The following is a 12000-nucleotide window of genomic DNA, read 5'->3' as shown; positions in this document are numbered from 1 at the left end:
TGTTAATGAGAATTTCTTGGGAAAATTATGCAAATGAATATTGTTAGGGACAACAGTGACAGCAGTAGATAAGCAGCAGGGGGAGCCTGAAGGGGAGTAGTAGCCCCCCTAACCCATTGTTTCACTGGATGAGCAGCTGCAGCAGTCTGCAAGCCCTCAATACAGGCACACGCTAACATAGTTTACAGAAGCGCATGGTGTCTTATATGTTGCATACATTTTTTGGGGGGGAGGGGGGATCTGGAGCAGACAGTTATAGCCTGTCCATTCAAACTCAAGCATTAAAAAATAATGAATTAAATGACTTTAATTGCTCAAGCTGATGCTATTAATTTCCTGTTTTGACAGTTTTCATTTCATTTTTGGTGTAAGTGAATTGCTTAATTGATCAAAAGAAGCCTGACGATCTGATAAAAGAAACGAAAATTAAGCCTGAAAATAAAAACTTTTACTAAAACTGACAATTGAAATGATACCCTATCTCATCTTTTTTTTGTGGCAATTTACGTTTCATTTACTTATTTTGTTCGAGTAGATCCTCCCTTATTGTTTTGGGTGCCTACAATATACATCAAATCCACATGGTGGTGCTTGAATCCTCCTTTCGTGCAGTCGCGTTGCAAAACCGGATGTCGAACGTTGATCTTACGTTGGCGAGCGTACACATGGAGGACTGTCCTGCCGGCGGGCTGCAGCTATCCGGAGGATCAATGAAGACAAATTTAAACATTATTTCTGGCTCGGTCAGTTTCCAGGTACGAAGGTATCGTTTCGTGCTTGTAAGCAAAGTTAACCCGCACCAAATATAAGCCATCTAACTAGTCCCTCAAAGACGCAGACTTTCTTTTAGAGTCTGGTAGCTAGCCAGTAAGCTAGCTAGCTTGTTAGCTAATGTAGCCCACCCGCTACCTTTAGTTCATTTAGCCGCAAGTGTAACAGTTAGGCTCTGGGGAGTGCTACTCTCGAAAAAAGGTCGTCTTCGGCAAATGTTTCAGCAATGTATTTTGTCATATACATTATGTCCTTAGATCCCTTTAAGTTTAAGTGACCGTACAGTGTAGCACCGGGCTCCCCAACCTTTAGCAGTGTTAGCCTTTAGGACTGCTTTGGCTCTCGTTTCATGGCTATCGTTATTATGTCTTTACAGATATGTCTTCGTTTCTGAAAGACTAGAATACGAGCTCCTGCTCTCCCCCGACTTTAACCGCTCTCTCAGCCTCGTTGCAGCGCCTGCGGCTGTGAGCCTACCGGTCAGGCTCATGCACACGCGGAGCACATGGAGGATTGCAGCACCTCACGTTGGATCATACGGTGACACGGCGCCAATGAACGGTGAAAGCAGCGGCACAGGGCCGCTGGCGCTGGCGGGGTGTTTGGGAAAAGTCAGTTGTTACTCGGTTCTCCCCATCTGTCACATGTGCAAAGCTGATAATTCATTTCGAAACCTATTCGCAATGGGTCTTGTTTGGAAAAAAAAAAACATTTTTGCGAACCCTCCAGCAGGGTTTCTTGGGGATAATTTGTCCTCAAACTGTAGCAGCAACACAGAGGTACTAGTAAAAGGCGAAAGTGTCATAGATGGATATTGTACAGCACTTTTCGATAGAGTGATGTGGTGCTGACGGGCTAATCCATATTGATACTCGTTCACTCGCCAAGTGTGGCGATGATTGTTTTAATGTCATTGTCCAGCAATGTGTTTTTGGCTGCTGTTTGAGTTTTAATCCTGTCTTGTTTGCCTTTTTGTTTTCTCCAAAGATTGAAGACAGAGAAGAGGTCAGTGGAGACTGCCCTTGGTGTTCTGTGAAAGGACAGACCAGTGCTCTTCGCTCATACGCGATCAACTTTAAAGAATACATTACGCTCTGTAGCAGTCCTCTGGTACGTCACATCAAATGTTAGCGCTGGCCTTCTTTTCTTTTAGCTCATTTATATGTATGTGTGTGTGTGTGTGTGTGTGTGTATGCATATATGTATGTATAAACGTATAAATGCTTTTTTCCCCAGTTAGCTTGAAACTAGGCCTATTGCTTATTAAACGCAAAAAAATTCCCAAAGACATTCAGCACACAGTTGATACTGTATACTCTTCACTAACACAGCAAAAGCTGGTTTGTACTTCTTTGTGCAGATTCATCTGTGAGTAACATTCCAAATATGTATTTTTCCATTTGCCTGTGTAGTGCCTTTTTCCTCTGGTCAGCAGACCACTGGAGGATGTTCGTGCCCACCTTTTCTCAGCAGAAGATATAAAGACCTCTAAGAGGAAGTCTCACTTGTCTGATTCTGAAGATCCTAATCCATCCCCAAAACGGCAGAAAAAAGAAGAGTGTGATGTGTCTGAGCCCGGTGATTGCAGGGTGTCCACTGAGTTATTTGAAGAGGAGCTGTTTGCTAATGGTCATGAGGAGAAGGGAGAGGTTGGAAATGATGTCAAGAAGACATGCACTGCCCCAACTGCCAGCAATGAGGACTCAGAATTGTCTGATTCAGCGCAAACTGAGGATTACGTATCCAGCACTCAGGATGAGGCTGGAGAGGTGCCGCTGCATGTAGCTACACAGGATTTAAAAGAAATGGTACCTTCCCAGTTACACTTATTCTGGAGAAATAAGGACAATCTATGTTGGTTAGATTCATTGCTGGTAGCGCTTGTGCACTTAAGCGTATTCAGCAAAGCTCCTTGTGAGAATGTAAGTCTGACTGACCACTTGTCCAGCAAAAATTGTACTGTGGGGAACCTGTGCGCAAGGTACAGGAAGACCTGTTCATATCTTAAATCCAAGGAGCAAAAGTGCCAAGGTAAGCAGACATATTTTGAAATTTGTTTTCCTTGTGCTGCATTAGTCCACATAGTGGACATGTTCATTTGCTTTATTTTTATCCTAGTAGGAAATGTTGCGCATGTCCCATTAGATGTGCTGAGAAAAGCAGAGCAGGAGCTGGAAGTCCTCCAGCTGTCTGTTTTTCAGCTCCTTCAGCCAAAGCTGCAGTGTGAACTGGGTAAGATGAGATTTCATCTGGTTAACTTCTTAGTTATGTACTTTGTCTTTGGTCTGCATATCCTAAAGGCCACTCACTCACGGGACATAATGGCATATAAAGTTAATTTGATGCATTGATAAGGAAGTGGATAGTTGTTGGAATTCTCATATTAGAGATCCCTCTATGCCAGTGGTCACCAACCCTCTTCCTTTTCCTACAGTTTAGTTCCAGCCTGAATCTAACATGCTGCGTTCTACTTAGCCAATATTAATGCATCTGATCCAAAAAATAAAACATTTCTCAAGAGGTAAATGGAGCAGATCGTGGTTGGGGGAGACAGTTACATCCCAATTTAAGCTAGTGGCAACCTAAAAATGCTTGGCAGTCACACATAGGTTTGTTGGTAAAGGCTAAGTGTGCTCAAAGTCAACAAAAAGAAGTAAGACACTTCATGCTATTTAGAGTATCTTACAAAAATAGTGTATTTAAGACTGCATGCAGGATTTTTTTACTCAGTTTTGTATCAGTTAAAAGGATGTCACACTGTGCACATACAAAAATTTATGGTAGTATTAAAAATTATTGGCATGTAACCTAAATTAGCCTTTGTTACCCCTAAATGTTATACTCTTTTAACAGGCAATAAAATACAATTCCAAAAAAGTTGGGATATGTGAAATAAGAGTAAAAAACAGAAAGCAGTGATTAGTAAGTTTTGTTTGGCCTGCATTAAAACACTTATGATCTTTAATGTTTTTGTAAATATATCGCTGTTGTCGGAAGAAATCCTCAAATCTCCAAAATGATAACTTCACAGGAGAAGGAAAAAATCTACTTTACTTTTAATGTAATGGAACCAGACTTTTTTCCAAGTCACTATGTGTCATTTCTTTTAGTCCATTCATCATGAAATTTACGAACAATGTAAAGGGTAACAGGTATTTTCAAATTACTTCAAAAACTGAAAAACAACAAAAATGGAGACACAAGTCAAAAGTCAAAGTTTATTTATATAGCGCTTTTTACAACAGGTGTTGTCACAAAGCAGCTTTACAGAAAAATCCAGGTCCAAGCCCCCATGAGCAAGCCAGTGGCGACGGTGGCAAGGAAAAGCTCCCTAAGAGCAAGAGGAAGAAACCTTGAGAGGAACCAAGACTGAAAAGGGGAAACCCATCCTCCTCTGGTCGACACTGGATAGCAAACAGCATTAGTATAAAATATAGTACAAAACGGGGAAACGGGCAGAGCAATGGTTAATTAGATTAGTTTTAGTTTATGCAACAGCAGCAGCATCATCATCAGGAGGGTCAGTTCATGAGGGTGAGGGTTGCACAGCATTGAACAGCATGAAGCTCTATGGTGGTCAAACCGGTCCAGAAGGCTGGCAAACAGTGCGCACCCGATCAAGGCAGAAGCAACAGCATCAGACCGCACAGGATGAGCAGCTGTTCGACTCGGCAGAGAAAAGGAGAACACAGAGTTAGTTCTGTCAAGAGTGACTGATCACAGATTACAGTATTAACAGAGTGCAGCACAGACTCCGGCAGGTCTAGTTATTACAGCCTAACTAAAAAGGAGAAACCAGAAAGGTAAGAGACATGAGGGCTCCCCGAGATGTCAGCGCCCCTCCGCTCCACCTTTAGCAAACTTGAGTGAACGTGTGAGAGCAGTGGGACGACCGCACCAACACTCACAGTTTACCATAATGCTCTATGTCCGTGAACCCCCAGATCTGCACCTTTTATCTAACAGGAAAAACTAATTACCAAAGGCTAGACTAAACAAGTAACTTTTTAGCTTAGACTTAAAGACTGAGGCCGTGTCTGAGTCCCAAACACTGACTGGAAGATTATTCCAAAGTTGGGGGCTTTGTATGAGAAGGCTCTACCCCTGATGTAACTTTATTAATTCTAGGTACTAATAGTAAGCCAGCACCTTGTGATCTAAGTAGGTGTGATGGTTCATAATATATGAGAAGTTCACTTAGGTACTGAGGGGCGAGTCTGTTTAGAGCTTTATATGTCAGTAAAAGAATTTTGTAATCGATGTGAAATTTAACTGGCAACCAGTGTAGGTTTGATAAAACTGGGCTGATTTGAGGTTTTCTTCCGACAACAGCGATATGCTTGTTCCAAATATGAAAAAATGAACTTTCCAGTGGTAACAATCTGGTCCTTTCTGCTTTGGCCCAGAGAACACAATGTCTGTTATTTATATAAATGTGAAAGATTGATGCGTCAGAAAACAGTACACATTTCCATTGTGCATCAGTCCATTTAAGCTGAGCTTGAGTCTAGAGACACTGCCGACATGACTTCTACTGTGCATAGCACAGTCTGAAGCTCCGAGCCCATATATACTGAGATTTCTCTGGATTTCTAAGTTTTTTTGGTGCTGCTATGTGCTAAGAATGTAAAATACCTAAAAATCCTTGCACCTGCGCAGAATTATTGGATTATTTTATGATGCATTTGGTAAAGTGGCGAGTTTCAATCCATCCTTGCTTCTAAAGGTTTAAGCCTTTCCTAGATGCTCCTTTAATACAAAGCATAATTGCATCACTATGTGTGTGTTTTAATATACATTTTTATTCATTGTAGCAATGTTCCTAGTCTTAAATTTTTGGAACCTGTTGAAGCTTGTCACAATGAGCATACGTTTACAAAAAACAGTGAAGTTGATAAGATATTACATTACGTGTATTTGCACTGTTTTTGTTCATGTACTAGTCAAACTAGATTTAGAAAAATCACTGCTTTCTGTTTTTTATTTGCATTTTATCTTGTCTTAAATTGAAAGTGAAGGGAAATCTTAATTTTATAGCATACATTTACCTAGACCAAAAGTCCCCTGTCTTATCTACGGAGGGCTGGCGTGGCTGCAGGTTTTCATTCCAAACAAGCACAAGTATACCTGATTCCACTTGTGTAATCAATTCATCTTAGTCTTCAAACAGCTGAGCATGTGTGCTCCTGCCTGGTTGGAGTGAAAAGCTGCAAAAACACTGGACCTTTGCAAATAAAATTGGACACCTTTAGTCTAGAGCAGGGATGTACGATCTTATCCGCAAAGGGCTGGTGTGGGTTTTCAAGAGCACACCTGATTCCACTCGTTTAATCAGTCAGTCTCAGCCTTTAAACAACTGATCATGTGTGCTCTGCTTTGATGCAATGAAAACCTGCAGCTACAACGGCCCTTTGCGGACAGGATTGGACACCCCTCGTCTAAAGTGTGGATACTCTATCTTGGTCTTCGGGAGTTCAGATCCAACACACCTGGCACTAATATCCAGGCCTTGTTGCCCAAAAAACAAAAAAAAAATCCGTGTGCTGAAATCTAGTGGAAGACGAAGGGGTTCCATATTAATGCGCATGGTTTTTGGATGAGATGTTTAACAAGCTCACATGATGCTCGGTTTTCCACATAGTTTTTATCATAGAGAATATTACTAATGCTTTGTATATGATACACTGCTGTTGTACAGACCTTCCACTACAAATACAAGTAAATCTTTAGAATCAACATCATTCTACACTATATGATTTGCCATGACTGTTTGTGTCTGCTATTGAACTGCAGTGCTATTTGGATATCAGACAGTGATGGATAACTAATAACTGACATTATTTGGTCCAGGACTACTTCTTATTCTCCAGAGTATATTTTGTTTTTTCCATCTGAATTTACATGACCAAATCGTAAGGCAAATTATTCAGTAACTGCATGAAATAAATGTAAATTTTTTATTTTATTATAATTTTTTTTTTTTTTGGTAAAAACTCCCCTCAGATTAACAGAACATGTGCTTTATGATCATACACATATTGCTATATGCTTACAATTTACTGCTGAAAGCCAAAAATCTTAGACGCTCTTTGTATTTTTTTATAAAAATAATTTTTACGGAGTATATCACTGAAGAGACACCATCTGTTTATAGTCAGATGACAAAATATTTTTTGAATGTAGCTTATGAAATATGAACGTTATGAAGAATATGCTGAAGTGCGTTTTGGAACCACTGGTGGTCTCAAGGAGTTGAAGAGGTTAATTTGTCTCTTTTGGCTTGATTTGAATTATGAGATGTTGCAGTCCTTGGTGTTAGTGTTTGTCTGTTTTTCTGTTGTACAGGTCAGAAAGAGACGCCTGTCTTTGCCCTCCCCCTTCTCCTCAACACAGATGAGTGGGCTCATAGTCTCTTTCAGCATACGGGTCTATGGGAATTTAAGTGCACATCCTGTCATTATACTCTCAATACCAGGTAGTTCATTTACTATTATTACTGTATATAGGTATCTCTTGTTTTTTTTTTTGTCTGCTTTGTCATTTACTTTGTGTGATTGTTTCCTACAATGTGGTACTTTAGCCAGTGATCACCAGATTTGCATACTCCTCAGATTAAGGCTTCAATACAAGACAACATTGATTAAAAAAAAAATAATTGTTGACACTTTTTGACATGCTATTAAAAAAAAAAAACATCTAATATTCAGAAATTAATTCCAATAGATTGCGGTCTATGCATACTGATGCAAAATAGCATATATGTACATCTATCATATGAAGAATTTTTTTTTGTTGCAAAGACTTTAAACTTTCATAAACTTTCCAGAATTCAACTGAAAGTCACTTGAATAATAATGTGTTTATACATGCATGTTTTCTTTACAGTGTGGAGAAGACTCTAACAACATTTACACAGCTTACAGCTGATTGGCACCCCCTCAGAGCGGTCCACAGAGCACAGTGTAGTAACTGCCGTCATAAGAAGCAGAGGAGGAAATTGGTTTTCCAGAGGTAAGAGTGTAAGCCCCCCAAAAAGTAACCAACACTAATGCTAAATGTTAACATTGTTTTTTTTTTTTTTAACTTATTTATTAATTTATTTGTTCTATGTAATGAGCTTTTTGTATTTTATTTAAGTGGTCAGAGACAAGTTATTTTAAATTTTTATTTTTTTTTCGTTGTTTCCTAGGTTATCTCCTGTGCTTGCTCTACACTTTGTGGAGGGTCTCCCAAGGAGGGATATCTCTCGATACTCATTTGATTTCCAAGGCACACACTATGCCATCAAGACTATTATACAGTACAGTGAGCAACTGGAGCACTTTGTCACATGGATTCAACAACCTGATGGTGAGTGTTAACCTTGCATTTCAGTTAATGACCCTTTTATCTAATGAAGCTGATTTGATGAATGATGCATTTTGAAGTACGCCACTTTGACATCTTATTGTATAAGAGCACTAAAAAATAATTATCTAGACACCTTTTAATGGCACAAGTTTTTTTCTCCTTTTTTTTTAATAATGAACCTTAGATAAGTGATGCTGTTTCAATGTTCCGTCTCTTCTTCAGGATCATGGCTAGAATTTGATGATTTAAAGTACCCTAACTGTGTAACCCACAAGCGGTTTACACTCCCAGCCAGTCAGTTCCACCTTGTCTTCTGGGAGGCAGAGTCCAGAAATGATTCCCAACTTCCTGAGTCAGTCCCTGAAGAGCACACCCCTATTGTGGAGAACAGCAACAAGAGTGTCTGCTTACAAGATGTGACAAATTCTCTAACCAATGACACATGTATCTTAGAGGCCTTGACTGTAAATGAAGACAAGAATGAGGCTGTCAGTAGCTTGGATTCTTCCATAGGCAGTACAACACTACTTGATACATTTGAAGGACTTTCTCATAGTGATATAGTCACCCTCACATTGGTTGAAGTGAAAGTAGATGTTGAGGGAAAGCCTCTTCCAAATCCTCAGGAAACAGTAACACAGCCTGTTGAATCTAGTGTCACTGAATCATCTGCACTACAAGTGAAAACCTCTGTTTGTCAATCTCCATCCCTTCCGAAACACAAGATAAGTGATGTTGAGCATGTTTCCTCTAAACCTGTAGTGCCAGACATGATTCTACCCTCTGTAGTGAAGACTTCAGCTCCAGCGCCAGAAGAACGTCCTCAATTGAGCAAGCGTCTTCCTACCCTTTTCCCTTCCAAACCTAGTGTCTCCAACCTGTCATTCTTATTGAACAGGCATTCTTTGCTCCAGTCTACCCCTTCAAGAGTACCCATTACTGCCCCACAACCAAAGCCTGACTTAAGATGTGAGGGTAATGAGGCCCTTCCAGCTAAGCCTGCTGACCTTTTTGGTGGCTTTAGAGCCAAAACTTCTCCAAACCCTGTTCTTCCAGGAGGAGTTTTGAGGCAGCCGTTGGCAAAGCTATCTGGTGCTCAACCCACCGTTCTAATTCCACAAAAGCCTATAATTCATTCAGGTGGCACAACTGCTCCTGTTCAGGCATCTGAAATAATAAGGTCAGTTGGTAAGAAAACCATGGATCTGTCAGCAGCCAGGCCTTCTTTGTCAACCACTGACGTCCTGAGACTGAAGCTGATGAAGAAGCTCAAGGCCAAGAAGAAGAAGCTGGCGAAGCTAAATCAGCTGCTGGGGAAATCTGAAGGAGAGTTCGCTCCCAGACCGGACAGCACTGATCTCAACTCTCCATACTCCGTCACCTCCAGCACATCAGTCTATGACAGCCCAGGGTATGACAATTTCATTGCTGAGCTTCTGTCTCCTGCTACAACCAGCAGCAACCTATCACCTGATAGCACAGGCCTCCTGGAGATGCTAACCAACAGTCAGGGTGGTGAAACATCAGACAGCAGGCCTCAGGACAGCAAGGAAGACTTTTCAGCCTTCATGCTCCCAGAGCCTCCTGTGAATGACCCTTCCTCCACCAGTGATGACTTTCTTGATGAACTCATCTCAGGATCAGGGGGGCAACAACCTGTGATTGAGAACACTGATTTTAATGCACTGGACATGTTCTTTTGATCACTGTGATTTGTCCTCAGGTTTCATGTTCTGGAACCAGTCTAGGATCGGATACCCCTTAACTAGATTGTTTTTTAGATTATATGAAAGCAGAAAGTGGTCTCTTCGATATTCTATATTTGACATCAGGGCCTTGTACACATTGCTGTATAGCCATTCAAATGAGGTGAGGTTGCATTTGTTAAATAGTTGGATTTGTAAAGGGAGACTTTATCCTCAATCATGGCTCATTGTTCTCAGAGCATTTATATTTCATACTTGAAGAGTACTTTAGTGGTTTGGATTGATTTGAGTTGATGTAGAAAATTCTAATTTGCTGTCCAAAGCATGCTTGAAGTACATGTAAAGTTTGTATAGATTTGTACAATTTTGTAAAGCATAATAAATTAGGGATTTCTTTAGATTTGTGTCATATTATCTGAATATGAAATGCACAGTTTTTGAGTTTTGTGTGTCTTTTGTGAAGTGAATCGTGCCCTTTTCATTGAGGTGTGGAGTTTGAATTGTTTGGAAGCAGTTCAGTGCATGAATCTACAGTACTACCTGTAAGTACACTCTTAGAAATGGTTCTTCAAGGGTAAAGAAAATGGTTCTATATAGCACCAAAAAGGGTTCTGCTAGTTGGTAACAAAAGAACCGTTTTGGTGCAATACAGAATGAAAGGACCATATACAACACGTTCTCCATCAACCTGAAGAACCATTTCATGATGCAAAGAACCTATTGAGCATGCAAATGGTTCATGGTTCTATATAGAACCATTGTCTTTACTGAAAAAAAAATCTTGAAGAGCCATCCCTTTTTAAGAGTGTATTGAGACTTTTGAGGGAAATTCACAATGCTTCTATTAGTCTGGCCTCTAGAGGGTGCTCTCTAGCCATGCTCAATTTACAGTAGACATTGATATTTGTAAAGCTGTACTGTGACACAGTCCAAAAGAGCGAACTGAGGGCACCACTCCCTGAGTCAGCATCAGGAAGAGGCCTAGGGAGTGCCCAAGGCTTAAAATGTAATTCATCTTCCTCTGGCCAACCCAGTTACAAATTATGTACTGTAAGGTTTTCTCAGTAAGGTTATTTCGGACATATAATCCACAAGACAAAGGTTAATGCCTTAAAAGGTCTCGGGGACAGCAAATTGTTTTGGGCATGTTCAGAATGTTTGAGATACAAGAAAGTGGCAGATTGAGAAGATCACAAGGGGTATAACTCACATTTTATGGGAGGCTGGTAATCATTGTAACATGGAGTGAATGACTTGCAGAAGGCTGCAAAGCAATAAAGCAGCCCAGTCTAGGCACTGATAAAGATCCTGCTCAATGCAAAGCAAAAGGCACATGTGGGATTTACATAGTACAAATCAAATAATGTTTGTCACATCACAGGTGCGAAAGTGAGTGAAAACCTTAGGTGCGTAGCCACTTCGTTAGGTACACCTACTTGTTTCTACATTATCTGTCCATGTTTATCAGCTCCACTTACCATATATGTGCACTTTGTAATGCTACTATTGCAGACTGTAGTCCATCTGTTTCTCTGCATACTTTGTTGGCACCGTTTCATCCTGTTCTTGGTGGTGAGTTGGTATGTGTTGCGCTGATATGAGTGGATCAGAAACAGCAGTACTTCTGGAGTTTATAAATAACTCTGTCACTGCTGGACTGAGATTAGTCTACCAGCCAACAGCATCCTTTGGCCAACATCCTGTGACCATGGATGTTTAGCTTTAAATTGAGGTTTAATGGGAATATTCCCTGCTAGAAAAACTACCATACGTTGTGTTTTGGATGCTGGTATTCAGAACAACCAGCATCACAATGCTGGGTGACCAGCTAAACCAGCATCAGATCAGCATAAACAAGCGTAGACCAGTGAGAAGGAATGCATTCTAATCTGTGCTGTTTTTTATTGCAGAGTTTGCAAATATCTGACAAACAGCAAACAACAGCTGTTTCACAGTGCTATTCTGAATGAAATGCTGTGTCTACTTTAGAGGCTGAATGAAGACAAAGATGGGCAGAAATTACAGTGGCCCAAAGAGTCAAACCACAACAACATTTAGGAAGCAAACAAAAGATTAGAACAACATTCCAGATAGCAACTATATATCAGACCACTGGCTCAATAAGGTTGGCACTTCACTGACTGTATGCCACCCAGAATATTGTTCTGCATAC

At 40.4% G+C, this 12000-nt stretch overlaps 1 protein-coding gene across 4 annotated transcripts; it reads left to right on the top strand.

Annotated features, from left to right (window-relative positions):
* The first annotated feature begins 633 nt into the window (after window positions 1-633).
* Window positions 634-10225, top strand: uspl1 (ubiquitin specific peptidase like 1). Of its 4 annotated transcripts, none has more exons than XM_036561017.1 (9): window positions 642-755; window positions 1148-1382; window positions 1759-1881; window positions 2184-2802; window positions 2893-3003; window positions 7117-7246; window positions 7657-7782; window positions 7961-8121; window positions 8344-10225. In XM_036561017.1, the coding sequence occupies exons 2-9, from the start codon at window positions 1260-1262 to the stop codon at window positions 9822-9824; spliced, it is 2874 nt and encodes a 957-aa protein (XP_036416910.1). In that variant the 5' UTR covers window positions 642-755; window positions 1148-1259; the 3' UTR covers window positions 9825-10225. The 4 variants fall into 4 exon arrangements, with proteins under 4 accessions (XP_036416911.1, XP_036416910.1, XP_036416908.1 ...); XM_036561015.1 differs by having other exon boundaries at window positions 2890-3003; XM_036561016.1 differs by having other exon boundaries at window positions 663-743; window positions 2890-3003.
* Window positions 10226-12000: the final 1775 nt, after the last annotated feature.

Source organism: Colossoma macropomum, unplaced genomic scaffold, assembly GCF_904425465.1.
Source record: "Colossoma macropomum unplaced genomic scaffold, Colossoma_macropomum, whole genome shotgun sequence".
Classification (NCBI taxonomy): Eukaryota; Metazoa; Chordata; class Actinopteri; order Characiformes; family Serrasalmidae; genus Colossoma; species Colossoma macropomum.
Note: the sequence above shows the minus strand (reverse complement) of the source record. Positions and strands in the feature narration are given on the sequence as shown.